General features: G+C 40.3%; 1 protein-coding gene across 1 annotated transcript in view; it reads left to right on the forward strand.

Moving 5' to 3' along the window:
- UROC1 (urocanate hydratase 1) overlaps window positions 1-14,246 on the forward strand; it is a 40,838-nt gene extending 26,592 nt beyond the window's left edge. Inside the window, exons 15-20 of the mRNA XM_009871445.1 lie at window positions 1,046-1,116; window positions 2,072-2,170; window positions 3,825-3,924; window positions 6,753-6,834; window positions 11,940-12,039; window positions 14,072-14,246. Coding sequence (XP_009869747.1) covers window positions 1,046-1,116; window positions 2,072-2,170; window positions 3,825-3,924; window positions 6,753-6,834; window positions 11,940-12,039; window positions 14,072-14,212 — 593 coding nt within the window. The 3' untranslated portion in view covers window positions 14,213-14,246. The remainder of the gene's footprint in view (window positions 1-1,045; window positions 1,117-2,071; window positions 2,171-3,824; window positions 3,925-6,752; window positions 6,835-11,939; window positions 12,040-14,071) is intronic.
- Window positions 14,247-17,373: the final 3,127 nt, after the last annotated feature.

A 17,373-nucleotide genomic window follows, 5' to 3' on the forward strand; every position in this document is an offset into this window, starting at 1 on the left:
CCAAGTCTAAACTTTTGACCTGGCCTTGAGTCCAGTGTTAACCATTCTTCTGCTTTTGTGCAGATGAATTTTTGTGCTTAAACCTCACAAACTATGAAAAAATCCTATGTAGTTTTATTGTCTGCTTCTGCTCCTAAAGTACCTGAGCTTTTAAGTTAGCCTTTGCACGACAGGTGTGACTTGGATTTATGACATCTGTAGTAGTTTAAAGTCTGAGCTAATACATAACAACAGTGCAAATCCCTGTATTGATGAGGACCATTCTTCTGAGTACACAATGCTTTCTAGTATCATGTAAACCCCAAATAAGTACCAGGGCCTGTGAAATACCAGAAGCAGCAGAGTATCTTGCCTGACTTAAAAACGTGCTCCTGTTGGGTTGGGGAGGTGGAGGCAGCAGGTTAGTAAATGAGACACATGGAGTTAGTATCTATCTAGAAAGAGCTGTAAGATTTTTATAAATTGCAGGAAGTAAGACTAAGTCTTTATCTTGGGATAAAACCAATCACGTGGCCCACTTAGTACAAAGCAACTCCTGTGCTATAAATCTATATCCCAGCGGTGGTGTAATTTATCCTCAAGTATGTATTGCCAGCAGTTTCTGAGAATTTCTGCTGGTTGACTCAGAGGAGTTAGTTATTTACATGATGCAAGACTGGGCTGCAGTACCCAATGGCATAGAGTTTGATAAAGCTACTAATTTAGCAAAGATTAGGAATGGGATTGGGCATTTAGCAAGCAGCAAGCCAGGTCACCAAAAATGAACACTACATATAACCCATATTTCAAGATTTAATTTAATTTGCTGAAGATCTGAATGGGAGTTATTGTTCCAGCTGTCTGCAGGACAACATCTTATACTTTCTTCTAGATATATGGTACCAGTTACTGCATTAGCTGCACAGAGGATTCTATATAGTGTTTCCTATATGCGTGCTTGTATTTGAGAGTAAAATTTGACTTCCTAGTGCTGTCAGATGTATTAAATTCAGAGCATATTGCATTCATTTTTTAAACCTCTTTCTTTCTTGCTTTCTCTTGCAAGTGAGCACATCTGTGAAGCAGCAGTACCATGACAACATCCGCTGGATTCGGGAAGCTGGCAGGCACAACTTGGTAAGTGCACAACCTCCTTCAGCATATGTGACTGCTCCTGGTCCAGAATTCAGGTTTGGAATGCTGGTGTGAAAAGCAGAGGTGAGCGTGAATGAAAACACTGGCTGTAACTGAGCGGAGAATTTAAACATCTGCCTACAGCAGGGTTTTAGGGTGAACTGAAGCAGTTCTTTCCCTTCACTTGCTCCTCTGGAAATGTTCAAATAATCCGGCAATATCTAGTCTTATGTCTCAAGTGAAACAAGTGAATGATTCAACTTCCATCTGGTTTGTAAGAACTTTTCTTTCAGAGCACTATTTAAAATGTCCTTCTCGGCATTGCTTTGGCCTAACCTCGTCATGCCTGCAGTTCTCAGTACCCTTTTCAAAACAGGTGATGGGGCCAAAGAGCTGCCATCCTTTTCCATTGTGGAAAGCAGGATGCCCATGAAACATCCTTTGTTTTTGCTTTAGGGCAGGCTCTCCCTGTGAAGCTAACCAGTAACAGTGTAGGGCTCACATGTGCTCTCCTCATCTGGAAACCAGATTGATTTGTGGGGTAAAATCTGGAGAAGAGTATAGCTGTGCAGGACAGATGTTCTCTGCTATTCTCTGTCTCTATATTTCCCTTCCAGTCCACCATCACCAGTTCCAAGTCGCTCCTTCTCTGCTGTTGACAGGGGATTTGTTGATAGGGGGATTATAGCCTAGCAATCAGGTTGATTTAAACAGTGGGATTTATTGGACAGTAGCTGCCAAATACAGAAATACATCTTACTGATTGTGTGAGTGGAGATAAAACTCAGTTAAAGGGGGACTTTAATTTCTTTTTTTTCCTGGAAGCTGGATATTGATGAAGAAATAATTTGCACTTTGTCCTACAGAAGGGGTCAATCCTGTGACTCCATTTATCTGGGACCTGAAGATAAGCCAGCTGCACAGAGAACCTTATCACTCTGGCATTTTTATTTTCCAGGTTGTCGGCTCTCAAGCTAGAATCTTATATTCTGATCAGAGGGGTCGTATATCTATAGCTGTGGCTATTAATCGAGCAATTTCCGAAGGAAGGATTAAGGTTTGTCTTTTTTGTCTTGATATGGTCCAGTAATGGTGTTTAATAGTTGAAACTGAGGTGGCAGGTGGGAAAGGAGAAAGCTTCAACCAGTGAGAGCGGAAGTACCTGACATTTACATGGGACCAGTATTCTGTTAGCATGTATTAGAGCTATGTCTGTCACCAGTACTGCGCTACATAATAGCAGAGAGACAGGTTTAGAAACTCCCAGAAATATGCTACCTTTTATTTCATGTTGGGGATCGACCTTATTTTCTATTTGGGCATCTATGAACACAACGTATCCTGTTGTGATTTGCTGAAAATACAAGGCAGGAACTGTAACTCCTTAGCAGTGCCCCAAACATGAAATGTAACAAGATGCTGTGCCACTGCCCAGTGCTTCTTACTCTCTGTCCCTCACTTTCAGCTATTTTAAGGCTATAGCCAAATATGCACAATGTGAATGAAAAAAATCGTTGGGCTGCCATTCTACTGCACAATGAGTAATATCTTATCTGAGTAAAATCCTTCTGACCGCATGTTGTAGTGGTCAGAGTACATGCTCTGGGCAAGATTGTATAGGGATTTTTCTAAGTTCCTCATGAGTATTGTAGATAGCTGTACAATGTGACATCCTGGGGAAGCAAAATCCTGAAGGCACCATTAGTTGCTGTGTATGTGGCAACATCAGACCAAGTCATGTCACTCATTCATCTCCACCTCTTTTATAGCTGCATTACAATTACCCCTTCTAAAGGGGAAACTCAAGTAAAACTCAGAATGGATTCTAGCTAGGGAAGGTTTGGGTTTTGTTACTCAGAAAAAGTTTGTTAAAAATATCTCAAATGCTGTTGACCTTCTCAGGATTCAAAATGAACGTCACTGCAAGCTAGTCTTGAAAAATAAACCTGACCAGACAGGGCACTCCCTTGGAGCTATGACTAACCAGGTCACACTCCCAGGCCCTTCAGATTTTGCTGCATCCTTTTTTCATTTCTGCAAATCTCCATTTCCCTCTCACAAGCTGGGTGTTCATGTCTATTCAATGATTTTCTAATTCACTGCCAGCATAAAACAGATCCAGGTAGTTCCAGACCACACTGTGCCAGGAGTAGGTTACTCTTATAAAAATGCTGTAGATGGCAAATGATAACAAAGACCTGCAAACTGATCTAGGTTCATACTGTACATTAAATTCTGGATCAAAAACGCCCTTGAGTTGTATGAAAGCACTGATTTTCATTGCTAACTTATTTTTAGTCCAAAATAATGAAAAAGTGTAAAATATCTTACTGTTAGTTTTCACTTTCAACAGCAAAAAAGAACTATTTTTGAATGAAGATTTTGCATATTGAAATGTCCTTGAAATTTCAGCAAAGAAATGCTCAGATGAAATAACCACACCTCTTCCACTCTTCTCCCTGCCTTCCTTTGAGGATGCCACTAGCATAAAAGCAAGCTCTTAGTTATAAAAGAACAATGGCTTTGAAGAAGAGTACGTGATCAACTTTTTTGTAATAAATAATAGCAGGCAGAGAAGGTGGTTCAGGGGGTTTAGGAGAGGGGACAAAGCTGAGGTTTGAAATCTCAGACGTGAATTCAGCAAATGATGATCCTCCATAGCGCTGATAGCCCATGAAGGGTTCCACTTTCTTGTCCTTGGCTTTTTGCAGGCTCCAGTAGTCCTCAGCCGAGATCACCATGATGTGAGTGGGACTGACAGTCCTTACAGAGAAACGTCCAACATTTATGATGGATCAGCCTTTTGCGCAGGTCAGCAGAGCAGCTGAGGCTTGTCTGTCTGGGCAAACGTTACTTTAAATTGCTTTAAAAAAAAAGAAATTGTTTTTTTAATGCAACATTTTAAAACTGTTCTTGTTTATCCCTTTAATCCCTATTAATCAGATTTCCTGAGAAGCTCTGTGGAATTTAATAGTGATACAGAAATGAACGTGAAGCTAATTAAGTAGGGGAGGTCCAGAACAATGCTGAGTATTCAGTGAATATATACCAGATTTACCTGACTGTAAATGGAGAGCAGTCTGTCTCAGAGGACTGTATCTTCTGTTTGAGACATTGAGGTACAAAATTAAAATCAAAGAGGTGATCCAAGCACAATTACAGCCATATTTTCTTTGAGATCCACAAGGTCAAAATCAGGTCTATAACAGCATTTTGTTTAAAGCAAGAAGATTCACAGCTGTGTTTATTGCATTCCCTTAGGACTCAAGAAAACAGTCTGGAGTTTCTGAAAGGAACTTTTCTGGTCATAAGGGAATATACTTTGATAGTAAAAGCATACAAATGGAACTCAGGCTTTCTGGATTAGGTTTGTCAGAGCCTTGTTGCACATTTCCAGTGTGACTGTGGGCAATAACATAGGCCTGCAATACAAAAGGAGCCTTTAATTCTGCACACTTGACCTGAGCTGAGCTAACCAGACTCTGCTTTTAAGTTTGTGAAATGATACTTTAGAAAAATAAACCCAAGAAATATCAGATTAGAGACCTGGAAAAAAGAAAGTGAAGCACTAAGCAATTTTTGACCTAAACCTTCCTCAATTTTCCATCCATAAAGTGGAAATTATGATAATAACTTTAGCCTAGTAGTGTTTCTGCATGCCGCGAACTGGCAATCACAAAGTGGTGTGAGATCGTAGGATACAAGCTGCTGTAGAAAGAGAAATTATGACAGAAGTAGCTGAGCATATTGAATTACATCCATTATGGGAATTCATAATAGAACCAAATTATGGCTCAATTTTAAGGAGTAATGTTCCCTGCTATCTTAACTGGATTTCCTGATGAAACAAGGCTTTTTGCTGTGTTTATCGGTCTCACTTCAGCACTTTTTGAGTATGTTGGCTAGTTCTAACAGGCTGGATGTATAGATGCCTCAAATAATGTTTGGTTCTGACAAGTTGTGAGAAGATGGTGCTGCAGCCCAGAGAACAGCAATCTAAAGTAATGTGTCCACCACTGGGCTTAGCAACATGAGTTAACCTCAGGCAAAGCCCTCAGAAGAGGGCAATAGAAACAAGGCTTTCCAAACCCCCTTGCTCATCATGCTGAGTTTTTCACTGTGTTTTGCAATTTATGTGAATGCTTTGCCTTCTGCAAGGGCTGATCTAAAGCCTGTTGACCACTGATTTCACTGGTATTTGAGATCAAGCCTAACTCTGTTTTACCAGGTGAGCCTCTGGAGGTAATAAAATAACATCTTAGGTCTTCCTCTCTCCCTTCTGTTCTCTGATTTTAACACCACATTTGAGCTGGTGGAGGTTAAATTGGCCCCTCTCTAGCACACAGGAATTGTACAGAGCGTTTGCCTGCCTCATTTTGTTTTTCAGTTAAGTACCTCAGCCTGATCCTTGGCAGACATGGGTCATTGCTGCTCTGCAAAGTGTTTTTCAGCACAAACATTGCACAGTTAGTGACCTTTATTGAAGCCAAGGAGCAGCACATTTTTATGTCATTAGCCCAGTTGCCATCCTCCTGGTCCAACCTTTTCATGCTAGTGGCTGAGGAAGAAATCTGTACATTTTAGAATACAGGGATTTTGATCTCTCCTATTTCCCTCTTGACATCACTGTAATTATGATAATTGGGTTATTAAAGTGACATAATGCCAGATAAAAATGCCATAATGTGCCTTTTGACAGGGTTTAACATAGATTAGTGCTCATTTTTCCATCAGACATGTAATAACTTTGGTTCTGCAACTGTATCTGGTGAGGATATTGCTGTTTGTCTCTTATTTTTTGCTGTTAGAAGCAAAGCAAATGATCTATCAAATCTGCCCTGAATTAAATCTGGACAAATGTTTTCAGCAAATTTTATCCTATTATCCTCTGTGTGTGCCTCTATCCACCTCTCTGAGTATATGCTTTAGCACAAATTGTGCTATTGAACATAACAAATTCTAGTGAACATTTCAGTAAAAATCACGCATTTTACAGCAATCAGATTACTTTTGTCTGATAAGTTATTTTTCTTCATTTTTTTAAAGGAACAAAAGAAACCTCCTGTGTGATTTCAGTAGTTTGTGTTTTGAGTAAAATTCCCACATGTTCAGAGAATCAGGGCCAATGTCACTTTCATCCCAACTTTGTTACCAAAATTCAACTCACTGGCTTCAGACTGGCTTTCTAAAAATACTTCAGGTTTTTGAGAATTGCAAGGGTGTAGTTTTCCAGATGTAGCCCCTTTTGAAACTCTACCCACATGGATGTGTCCAGTCTGTTCTTCCATGACTCAGGCATCCCAAGGGAGAAGATTATGTTCTGTCCAACCTGAGGAGGTATCTCCCAGCTGAGGAGCTGTAGGTTCTTCAGCTGGATTTTAAATGCAGAAAGCACTAGAGTCCTACAAACCATAATATGAAATTGGCATTTGCTTCTTCCAGTGCAACGGGAGAAAAAAAAAATCTCTTGCCCGTTCCTCCCAAGAATGAAATGCTCAGGCTGTATCTGTGAGTAAACCCTGTCTCCAGCACTGCCTTCACACAGCCATGATCAGGGTGTCCCTGGAAGCAGTGAGCAGCACAAAAAAAAGAAATAAATGCAGCATGTCAGATCGATAACACCTTTCCTCTCCTTCTAGACATGGCTGTGCAAAACTTTGTAGGAGATGCGTTCAGAGGAGCAACCTGGGTCTCGCTGCACAACGGTGGTGGAGTGGGCTGGTAAGAACTTATTTATGTTTCTAAACCTGGTCTCCAAACCCTGATGCCACTGCTGTGTATGTGTGTGGGGAGGAAAGACCGGAGGGGAACTGCAGGAAAGATGTGGGTAGTACTGGAGTAGTACAATGATGGGAAGGATGAGTTTGGAGACAAGGGCTGAAAGGACATGTCATAAGATAAAGTGTGTATGAGGCTTTTTTTTAGTAATGCCCATGTGTCTAGAAAATGTGTTTTGAACATTGGCCACAGTGCAGTTTGATGAACTTAATTTTCCAAACAAGGACGGTTTACCGTGGTCTTTTTGAACAGATCCTACTTCCAAAGTTGTCTTCACACATGCACAGCCAGAGTGTTAGTAGATGGATTATGTTTAGGTTTCCCCTTAAGCTGTATTTAAATCTGTGACCTTAGGACCCCAATATAAATGCCAACGTACTAAAGTACAAGAAGGAGTTATTGATACAAAACAGGTCAGGTGCCAGCAAACCCTCCAGTCTTTTTCCCCTTGCTCGTGCCTGGTAGGGTGACAGACTGCAGCCAAGTAAGCAGTAGACTAAACACCTCCTTTACATAAGATGCAGAACTAAGAGAAATGCCTAAAATGAGAAGCTGAACGAGAGAAAAATTACATACGGAGAGGGAAACCGATCTCCTTCATGTGCCACTGGAAGGTTACTCTGGATTGGCAGAGGTGTAGGGGAAAGGAGAGCATGGCCACACCACAGTCTTTAGTTCTGGTTTGTTCTTTCAATCAAAGCTTCTCCCATTTACAGTCACATCTTCATTTGGTGATGTTGCCAGTGAAAAGGGGCACAGCCCTCTATTAAATGCTGTAGTGAACCCTCCCGTTTCCCTGTTCCATCCAGCTCTGGAATATGCCAACAACAGCAAGTCAAAGAACTTGTAGCAGGTATTATCCTTAGAGACATTTGATGATACTTCATTGTTACTTGTCCAAATGAGCCAAATCTAGAAAATATCCCTTCAACTCAGACGAAGAATTCCTTCTCCTGTTCTAATTGCTTTGATTTCAGTGAAGTAACTACTGAACAGAAGGTACCTGAGAGAAAAATTGAACAATGGGATAAGAAAGCTTTCTGAGGGCTTAAACACATGGAGTGACAATTAGCTTTTACTGATTTCTGTGGTAACAACCACCATGGCCAGGATTTTATTCACAACTTCTATAACTCTGAATGGAAAATATATACCAGAATATCTTCTTACTCTGGTCATCTCAGTCTCAGGCTTTTGTCTGATTTGCCCTAGCTGAGTTTAACCTTTTAAATATCTGCTTATGAAATAAAAGAAAATCACCTTTCACTATATGTTGTGCAAAATATTTGAAACATTTTTATGATAATTATGATTATTAGGATTGCTAAAATAGAATGTTATGTGCATTGGTGATGCTTACTCAAGGGATACAAGATGTATTCTTTATCTTTATCTTTCTGGCCTCTCTAAGGTTAATCCCTTCTGCACATTTCTAGCCTGAATGGTGAGACTGCCCATACTTCTGGAAAACTGGTACTGACCACATCACAATATTGTCTTAAATGGAATTACATCATTAGAAAGAAGCTTTTCCCCAAGGCAGAGTGGAGGGGCTGTCATTTATGTAATGCATCAGAAAATTAGGGTGTGATTATTCACTGAAATCAAAATATCAATGGAAATACAGGCATTTTGACATTTCCTATGGCTGCTTTGTGGCTTGTCATTGCAGAACAGTATCTGCTCACCTGGTTCTTGGGAGCACTCATAGCTCTCTTCAAATTACTGTGCTTAAGTGAAGAATGTGGAACCTGAAAATGAGGCCTGTCTCTGCACAAGCCTTAATAATCCACCATGCTGAGACTCAGATGTGGTAACACAATGTCGTGTCATTAGATGTTGTGGTCTGGAGAGCCCCCGAAAGCCACAGCACAACAAGTAGTTCTGCTTGGGTTAGCTAATCATGGCAGTGTCCTGGCTAGTTACAGCCCTGCACCCCTCTGCCTTCTAAGGAGAGAGGAATAATGTAAAGGTGGTAAAAAAAGCAAAACAACCTCCCAACCATAATAAATGATTTTCTTTGCCTGGAAGAGGTAGACAGCTAAAAATTCAGCTGACTTTGCCATAAAGAAATCTCCATGTGCCTGAAAAAAAAATCTTGTCATCAGCTGATTTGGAAATGTGAAAGTGCACATGGAAGCTTTATATATGTATATGTATGTATGCATGTGCTTAGAGACAAAAGTTGTCACTGGCAAGTTTCTGTTCAGGGAGTTCAGAGATGGCAACTGCCCTATTTTCAGCTTCTAGTCCTTGCTGCAAAGGCTGGGCTTGCCTGGAGCTGCAGACGGATCTGCCCTGCAGAGAAATGCCTTTTACCTGCTTTCATTTTTCTGTGCTGTAGCTTTGTGGCACAAACAGAAAAGGTAGGATTAGTATTTATTTAGCTGGAATCTGCATCACATGTGCTGTTTGAGAGACTTAAGATTAACATAGTCTTGACTATAATTACAGCAAATGAATGTCATTCGTTTCTCGCTGTCTGTTTATTTGCATGGAGCCTGAGTAACCTGTAGTAACAAAAAGGCAGAAGCAATTTAAGAACCGAACTGCACTGTTGACAGTGTGACATCTTGATTGTGAGAGAGGCCTTGTTTTCTTTGATCACCTTAGAATGAGACATCTGGAAATTATAGGAGGTTGCTTAGGTCAAAATGCCACATGTTTCTTTAATTACCTGAAAATGTGACCCGATGCTAATGAAGGCAGAGAGCTCCCCTTTAAAAGTGAGAGGTTTTGCTAGAAAATCCATCCTAACAGACATTGGCATTTAATTTACGAGTGATTTTTAGACAGTAGGACAGATTCTGATGAGTGATTCTGATTTACACTGGAGTAATTCCATGGAAATCGATGGAGAGGCTCTAAATTTATGGAGTGCAAGTGAGATCAGACGCTCACTGTTCATGCCTAAGCTTCAAAGGATGCTCTTTGGGATGCTGGGCACAGAGCGGGTCTTTGCCACTAAAAGAACATCATTTTCTTGTATGGAGTATCTTTATAAGGCACTGGTCCAGAGGTCTGACTTTCTTTTTAACTGATATTGCCAATAGGCTGTCTGGAAGTGTACTCTTACCATGATCCCAATTACATGGCAGTGGCATCTTTGACGTGCTCTCGCTTGGTACTTTGACAGTAAAGAATAGAGCTGATTTGGTCTCTATACACAGAAGCATCAGAGTATGGTGAGGTTAACTGGCCCTGGTCTTGATAAAATTGTATTTGTAATGTTGTCATCCAGTCTGATCCCTTATTTTGGACAAGACAGTAAGAACATGAGCTATTCAAAAGGAAGAATTTGCAAGAAACACAGATGTTTGGATGTTTCTTTTCATTCCTAAATAAGACTAAAAGCAGAACTAATTGAAGACTTCACACAGTAAAAAGATTCTGGAAATTAAATTCCAGGCTGAAAAGTGTTGACAATGTCAATCAGAAAAGAAACATTTTGTTTTGAAGAGTCAGAGCTTGAAATATTCAAACATCTCAATTGAAACTTTACTTTGTTTCAAATTTTCCTGCTAAGGGTAAGAAACTGATGCATTCACTGACATTCTGCCGTGAGAACTGTCAGTTTCAAGAAAACTGTGCCTTTCAACAGAAACTGTATTTGTAATAATGATATATCTAATAATGGTAAAATGGAGGGAAGGGATTCGCAGAAAGGTACCATGATGGTGGGATCCGGAGCTCCAAGTTCCTGGCTCAGCTATGTCATAGGGCCCTACCTAGCACACGGGCAGTGTATAGAACTAGTGAAAGGGAATTAATGTCACGTAAGTAGCAACATTGCATTGAAAATGATAAAATGTGAGTTCTAGTTTCAGGAAGTAGATCTCAGGTCTGTGAGGCTCCAGGGTAGCCTCATTTCCTTATTTCCAGAGAAGCTTAAGTTATTGCTGGAAAATATACAGTAAGAAATTATTCCTTTCTGGACTGGAAAACGCTTAGGTCCTATCCAATCCACTGATATTTCTGGTGTTATTACATGTAAATTTTGTGAACTTATTCATTACATTAATTGTAAAGCACAGAGGACAAAATCCTGCATCCAGGGTCTCTGTTAGTGCCCCACTGCTCAGGTACTGCTGATGCTGAGTGATAATGCCAGAACTCTCATAGATTTACAGCAAAGGATAATTATTCAACCATAGGGAGGTTGGATTAAATGATCTCTAAGGTGCCTTCGAGCCTAGGCCACTCTGAAATTCTGTGAATTCACCACTATTCACCACATGCAACGGAACAGGAACTTGAGCAGGCTGGAGTCAGACAAGATGTTTTGCTCTACGTGTTTTCCCTGTCCTTTTAAAACCAGACTGGTATTTCTCCCAAGTATAATCTGTTAGTTTTAATGTATTTCTGTTCTTCTTCTGCCAATAAGTCTGCTTCCTGAAAAGTTGGCATCGATTCTTTAAACAGCTATGTATCTCATACAAAATGAATGACTGTTTTTGAAATAATTGAAGCAGATGTGCATTAAGTGGTGGTTAACACTTTTTTAATAAAATACTTATGCTCTCTCATTTGTCCCGAGAGAATATAAATAGATCCATCTGTCTGCTTCAATGAGAGCACAGTCCTCCTCACGATCCTATCCATATGGCAGGCTCCAGTGTGGCAGAGACGAACAGCTTAGAAAATACCTAGACAGAGGTAACCCTCCAGACCATGAGAAGCGCTAACCTTTCTTTGCTTGTTTCTAGAGCCAGCACAGAACCACAATCTTCAGGAGATGCAGCACAAGCTTAGTGTTTGGCACTTCCACATGGAGCAGATACTGACTGCTAGCTGGGCATTACAAGAAAGCAAGAAAGGTGGAATAGGTTTGCTGCAGGCCAGGAAACTAGGCCTTTGCCCTGCTAAATTAGCTTGCTTTTTTTTTTTTTATTGGAGGTGTGAAGGTCACTGATAGTGTCTCTTATTCAGCACCATTTGTATGTTCTCATCTTTCTTCCTGCAGTGCAGCTGAACAAATTAACTTCTGTGATTTTTGGGGATTGCTTTGGATTATTTTAATTTAATTCTCTTACTTCTATATTTTTTAGGGGTGAAGTGATCAATGGAGGTTTTGGCCTGGTTTTGGATGGGTCCAAGGAGGCTGAAGAACGGGCTAGGATGATGCTTAGCTGGGATGTTTCCAATGGAGTAAGCAGAAATAATTATATGTGTTCACTTTAATGTTTTCCTGCCTTCAGGACTTTTTTTTTTTTATTTTATTTAGATACTTGGGTTCCAGTGCTCCTGTTGTGTTTTTAATGGAGCATGGAATATGAGCACTCAGGCAGGAATTTTTAGGATTAGGCTTTCAGTATCCCAGGAATAGTCTTAATGGTCCGAGTGACTCATTCTGTTCACTGCTTCTGCTATGTGTGGTTATAAGCTTAATTCCACTAGAGCAAATGAGTTGGTTTGTTTGTTTGTTTTTCTCCAAAGAACATCAAAGGATGTTAAGTCAGTAAGAGACTGAATAATTCTTTGGTACAGAACTTAGTGTAAAGTGTCAGCACCAATCCTTCTGACTTTATAACATACTAGAGCCCAATAATTTCCACATATCTCAGTGTGTGTTTTGTTATTTTTTAAGCAGAAAGACAAGCATGCTGACTGTAATTCTGTTAGACGTGTTGGCATTGTTATTTGCCTATATAATACAATTTACAACTACATGAGCTTTAGTCTTGCCTATTCTTAATTCCTAGCTCCAGGTATCTCAGAAGGCTTCTCATTTAACTGCCAGCTAGTCCAGTCCCTGCTACCACGAGAGTTTTTTGCATTCCCTTAGTGTCCAGATAGGTCCTGTCTTGGATTAAGACTAGGATCCCATCTCTGAAGCGGCAGAAATGTTTTGATTCAGTACTTCCAGGGAACCAAATCAACTGTCCAATTAAAGGACAAGACCTGCTGCGTTTCAGCCCTGTAACCTCACAAGGACCTGCTGTATGGAGAGACCTCCTTGCCAGTGCTGACATGATCTGTTCTGGTTTACTTGTCAAGAGAATTGCAGAATTCATTCTTGCCTTAGGCCTAAACATTTTTGTTTTCTCCCCATAAGACATGGCATGACGGGGGGCAGAAGAGATGAAGGAACAATTTGCACCTATTCCCTGCCCCAGATCTGAAATAACATGGTAGTAAACTATTAAGACAGAAGGAGGAGGACAATTATATTAATTTGTAGATTAATGAAGGCAAACCCTTAATAAGAACTTTGTATCAGAGACAGCCTATTAAAGACCCAATAAATCTTTCGCTGCTCTGATTTATTGCAAGCAAAGTTCCACTCCTCCACACGTATGTTGAAAAAGGACAATTTGAGAATACTACCCATATTATGTACAAGACTGGAAAGAAACTGGAGTGTACCCTTGAAAATATACTGCCAGAAATAATCATGGGTGAGTGGCAGGGAAATTGAGTTGTTGACTTGAAAGGTCATTTCTAGCTGTTATTGCTAATCCTGGGAATTTACTAGCCTTACATTAATCATATGCATAAATATTTTGTTAAATTGGAACCAAAGTATTTTCTTTCTTGAACATTTTTGAGTCTGAGTATTTCAGACGCTGATTTGCAATTCATAGGAGATATGTGAGGCATTGAATAGAGGGAAGGACTTATTTCCTTTGTGCCAAATCTTGACTTTTTTTTTCATCTGGGGAAGTTTGCTGTTGGAAGAGGGGTTTATCAGTTCCCTCTCTGTCCATAGAGCTTCATTCTTACATGCTGGCAGAGAATTTGGTTCCTTGATTTCATACATTGAAAACGCATTGAGTGACATTTTCCTTTTAACATATTTATTCCATTACAAAGGCATTGACGGTATAAATCATACTGTTATCTAAAGCACGTGCTAGTTTTATAGAACTGGGATGGCATGCACAATGATTTTTCATGAGAGAATTTTGTAACGTTTATAAGGTTCTTGGCTCTACCAATATTATCCATCCAACGTTATGTCTCCGCATGAAAATGTTCCAAATCTACCCAAATACTACTTATAAAAATGAAGTATTACAAAAATTGCTTCCAAAATCGGTAAGAAAACTAGAAAGCAGCAGAGGGTTGGAAGATTTAGTGTCAGGATATTGGGTGCCAGCATTTGCACAAATACTGTAAAAGACTGAGGTAGCAAGAGAAGTGTATGATACTTACACCCACTGATTTTCTGGTCTGACAGGTGGCCAGACGCTGCTGGTCGGGTAATGACTACGCTTATGAAACGATCTGCCGAGCAATGAAAGAGAACGCCACGCTGAAGGTGACTCTCCCTCACAAGGTGGTGGACGAGAACATCTTGGAGCAAGCCGTGAAACATTAGTGGTATTCCAAGTGCAATGTTGTCCTTGCAGATAGATTTGAAGTTGCTTTCTGGATATCCTATTTTACTCGCTGGTCAAATGATAAAAGCCTTGCAAATGTCTGTTCTATGTGAGTTCCTTTCCCCCCGCCTTTAATGTGTTAATGGTGCAAACCTGTATCTATCTGTTACAGGTTCGCTGATGTCAGGAACAGTCTCTTCACTAGCATGTTTGGAACAATGGTTGCAATAAGAATCTATTCATTGTAAGGAAAGGAACTGGAATTTTGTCCCTGAAGATTAAATGGTATCACATGTGCTAGACTCAAGCTTTTCTATATTGTCATAAAAGCGTTTGGTGATCGCAATAGAAAGTGACAGATAAACTACAACAGGTTAAGCACAATTAGCCTGTGTGTGTTTTTCCTGGAAATTTTCACCCAAGATTTTCACCACAAGTAGGAACACACTGCAATGCTGTGAAAGTGGGTGGAAATGCCTGAGAGCAGTAAGTACTAGACTATTTCCAAACCTCTTGGAGCAAGACCAGGAAAATATGGAACAACTCATACTAAATTAGTGTGAGACAAAATCTGTAGAGGTCTGAGATGGTGCCTTTCTGCTGAATCTGAAGTTGTGTGCTCTTTGCTGCCTCACAATGGTGAGTTTGTTCTTCTGTAGAAGCCCACTGCACTTGCACAGCTTCTAAATGAACAGAAACCTCCAGAAAACCTAGACTTAGTGCTGGCTGCTGCTTTTTAATGCAAAAATATGGGCTACTCACCATTTGGGTGCGACTGGTGCAATTAGTAAAGTCCTATGACAAAAAGATCATGTAGTTCCTTCTGAAATGAAACACAACTGAGGTGAAACAAACTAAAGCAGCAAAGATAAGACAGTGTAGGCTTCCTTCACAAAGAAGTTGATTATGGAGTAAAAGAGACATAGAAAAATCTTTTTGGTCTCCCTTCTTCCCAGGAAGAAATAGGAAGGCACAGAACCCAGTATGCCTAGATGCACATATTTTGCACCTGAACCTACTAGTATATTTGCGTTAGCAGTAACTCACTGAAGTATTTCGTTCTAACCAGCTGTGATGCTGAACCAAAATTGAGGCTTACTTTGAACTCCCTGAAAACATAGGTATTGACAGATACATACGTACATTTACAGAAACACGTTTTACATACGCATCTCTATATGTGTGTGTGTACAAAACTAATTCTTAGCTATGATATCTTATGCTGAGCATGGCCCTTGTGTCTGGGTCTTGTTCAGACACGAACACAGAGCGTCAGCAATCCCTTCCCACGGTGGTACTGGGCTTGATGTGGCCTGCCACTCAATCTCCTTGGCACTGTATCCACTACCCCTTGGAACAGAAAGGGGTTACACAGGTAAGCCTGCACCGGCTGCTGCAGAAGGCATGTGATGATTTGCAGCCCTCAGGACTGCAGGGTCTCGAGAAACTATACAACTGTTAGACCCTGCTGTACTTGCCAGGTGAGCACATGCTGCGACTCTGTATTTCCTCTGGTGCTAAGTAAAGGAAAGTGTTTATTTGGAATCACAACTCAGTTCTTTACCCTGTTCACGTACTGCATGTGTCTCCAGATGAATAGTGAGAGTCTGGCATCTGCTTGTAACTGAACCTTCTGTGAAGTGCAATCTGCAAGTTGATTGGAATTGCTTTATATTATGCAAAACCCGCCCACATTGCCAAGTTACACGACTGAGATGTGAGTAGTTGTCAGCCAGATTTGACAGCCTTTGCTTTAACATATGTTATGCATTACCTATTATTAATAACCACACTGGACTGAGTCCAAAGTTAGTATTTTGGTATTGTACAAAACCACTCTAGTCTTTATAGCTCAAAAGCACCAGGGTACTGTTTTGTCAAGAGGAACAACCAGAAAATACACTGGCTTTTCTGTACTAAGGAATGTAGAGCTGCTTCATAGATTCATCTTAATTCCAAGTTAAAAATTCATGAAAGCCAAAATGTCGAAGAAACGCATGTGTGAATTCTTCAACTTGGTATTGTTTAGTACTGGGGTACCTGCCAGCATGCTCATTGTCACATCCCAGACAAAAAAAGGAACCTTATTTTCATCCTTTTAGCTTTATTGGCCAGAGGACATTAACCTTGCAAGCATACCAGTATTTAATACCACTCAAGTCCCTGGGATTTTATAGCTCTGGACTACCTGCAGCGAGACATAGAACCTGAATGTATGAGCACTATAGTTGAAATTCAGATCATAAAGTCTTTATTAACAAGGTAGTATGAGTAAGGCAAAATGAGTTATAGAAAGGCAGTAAACTGACGAGCAGTTGGGCACATTTATGACTATTCACTGTTGTTTATTTTCATTATGTACCATATACATATTTTGTGTATACATTAAAATCTACTTTGGTGGTTTAAATGCGTTATCACAAGCACATAACAGATGTGAACTAAGTGAGGTTTATAATACCTTTGGGATGGCACAGGGAGACAGTAACCTGTTACCGCTGGGGATGAAATTGCAGGTGCCTTCCAGCACACAGAAACGATCAACAAATTCAGTGTGAAGATTTCCTTTCTGAGCTCTGAAGACTCTCGTTTTATCTGTTCTCTACTTGTTGCAGAGAAGCTGGGACTGTGGGGACGCTGACGTCATTTTTAGGTAGCTGACCTCACTGCTGGACAAACCCAATACAGGGAGAGTAGTCTTCAAGCCATGCATTTGTAGGCATTGCATCAGACTGGATCCAGGCAGTGGATGTAGAGGTAGTGAATTTCTGTACTGGTCTCAAGCTTGCCACAGGCTAAAGCATCCTTCCTATGAATCTTAGTACCTTAATGCTTTCCTCAAAATGCAGACACTTGTCCTGAAAAGCTTGTGCCTGGTTGCAGGTAGAGGCAAGAGCTTGGTGACAAAGGATAATTCATGCAGGACACGTGCATATCTCTAACTACAATAATTTTTAAAGGCATAAAGCTTACAAAATAAGAAAGCTGCTAGCTCTCCTAGTTAGGCTGTGGCAAAGATATAAGGGATTTGTGGCTTGTTTTTTTTCTTCTTTTTTTTCTTTTCCTTCATCAGGGATACACCTATGTGTTAAACAACAAACTCCTTGGTAGACCTTTTTTTTTTTTTTTCCCCCTAGGAAGGCGAAGGAAGGGGCGGTAA

The sequence above is a fragment of the Apaloderma vittatum genome, unplaced genomic scaffold (genome assembly GCF_000703405.1).
Source record: "Apaloderma vittatum isolate BGI_N311 unplaced genomic scaffold, ASM70340v1 scaffold22726, whole genome shotgun sequence".
NCBI classification, from domain to species: Eukaryota; Metazoa; Chordata; class Aves; order Trogoniformes; family Trogonidae; genus Apaloderma; species Apaloderma vittatum.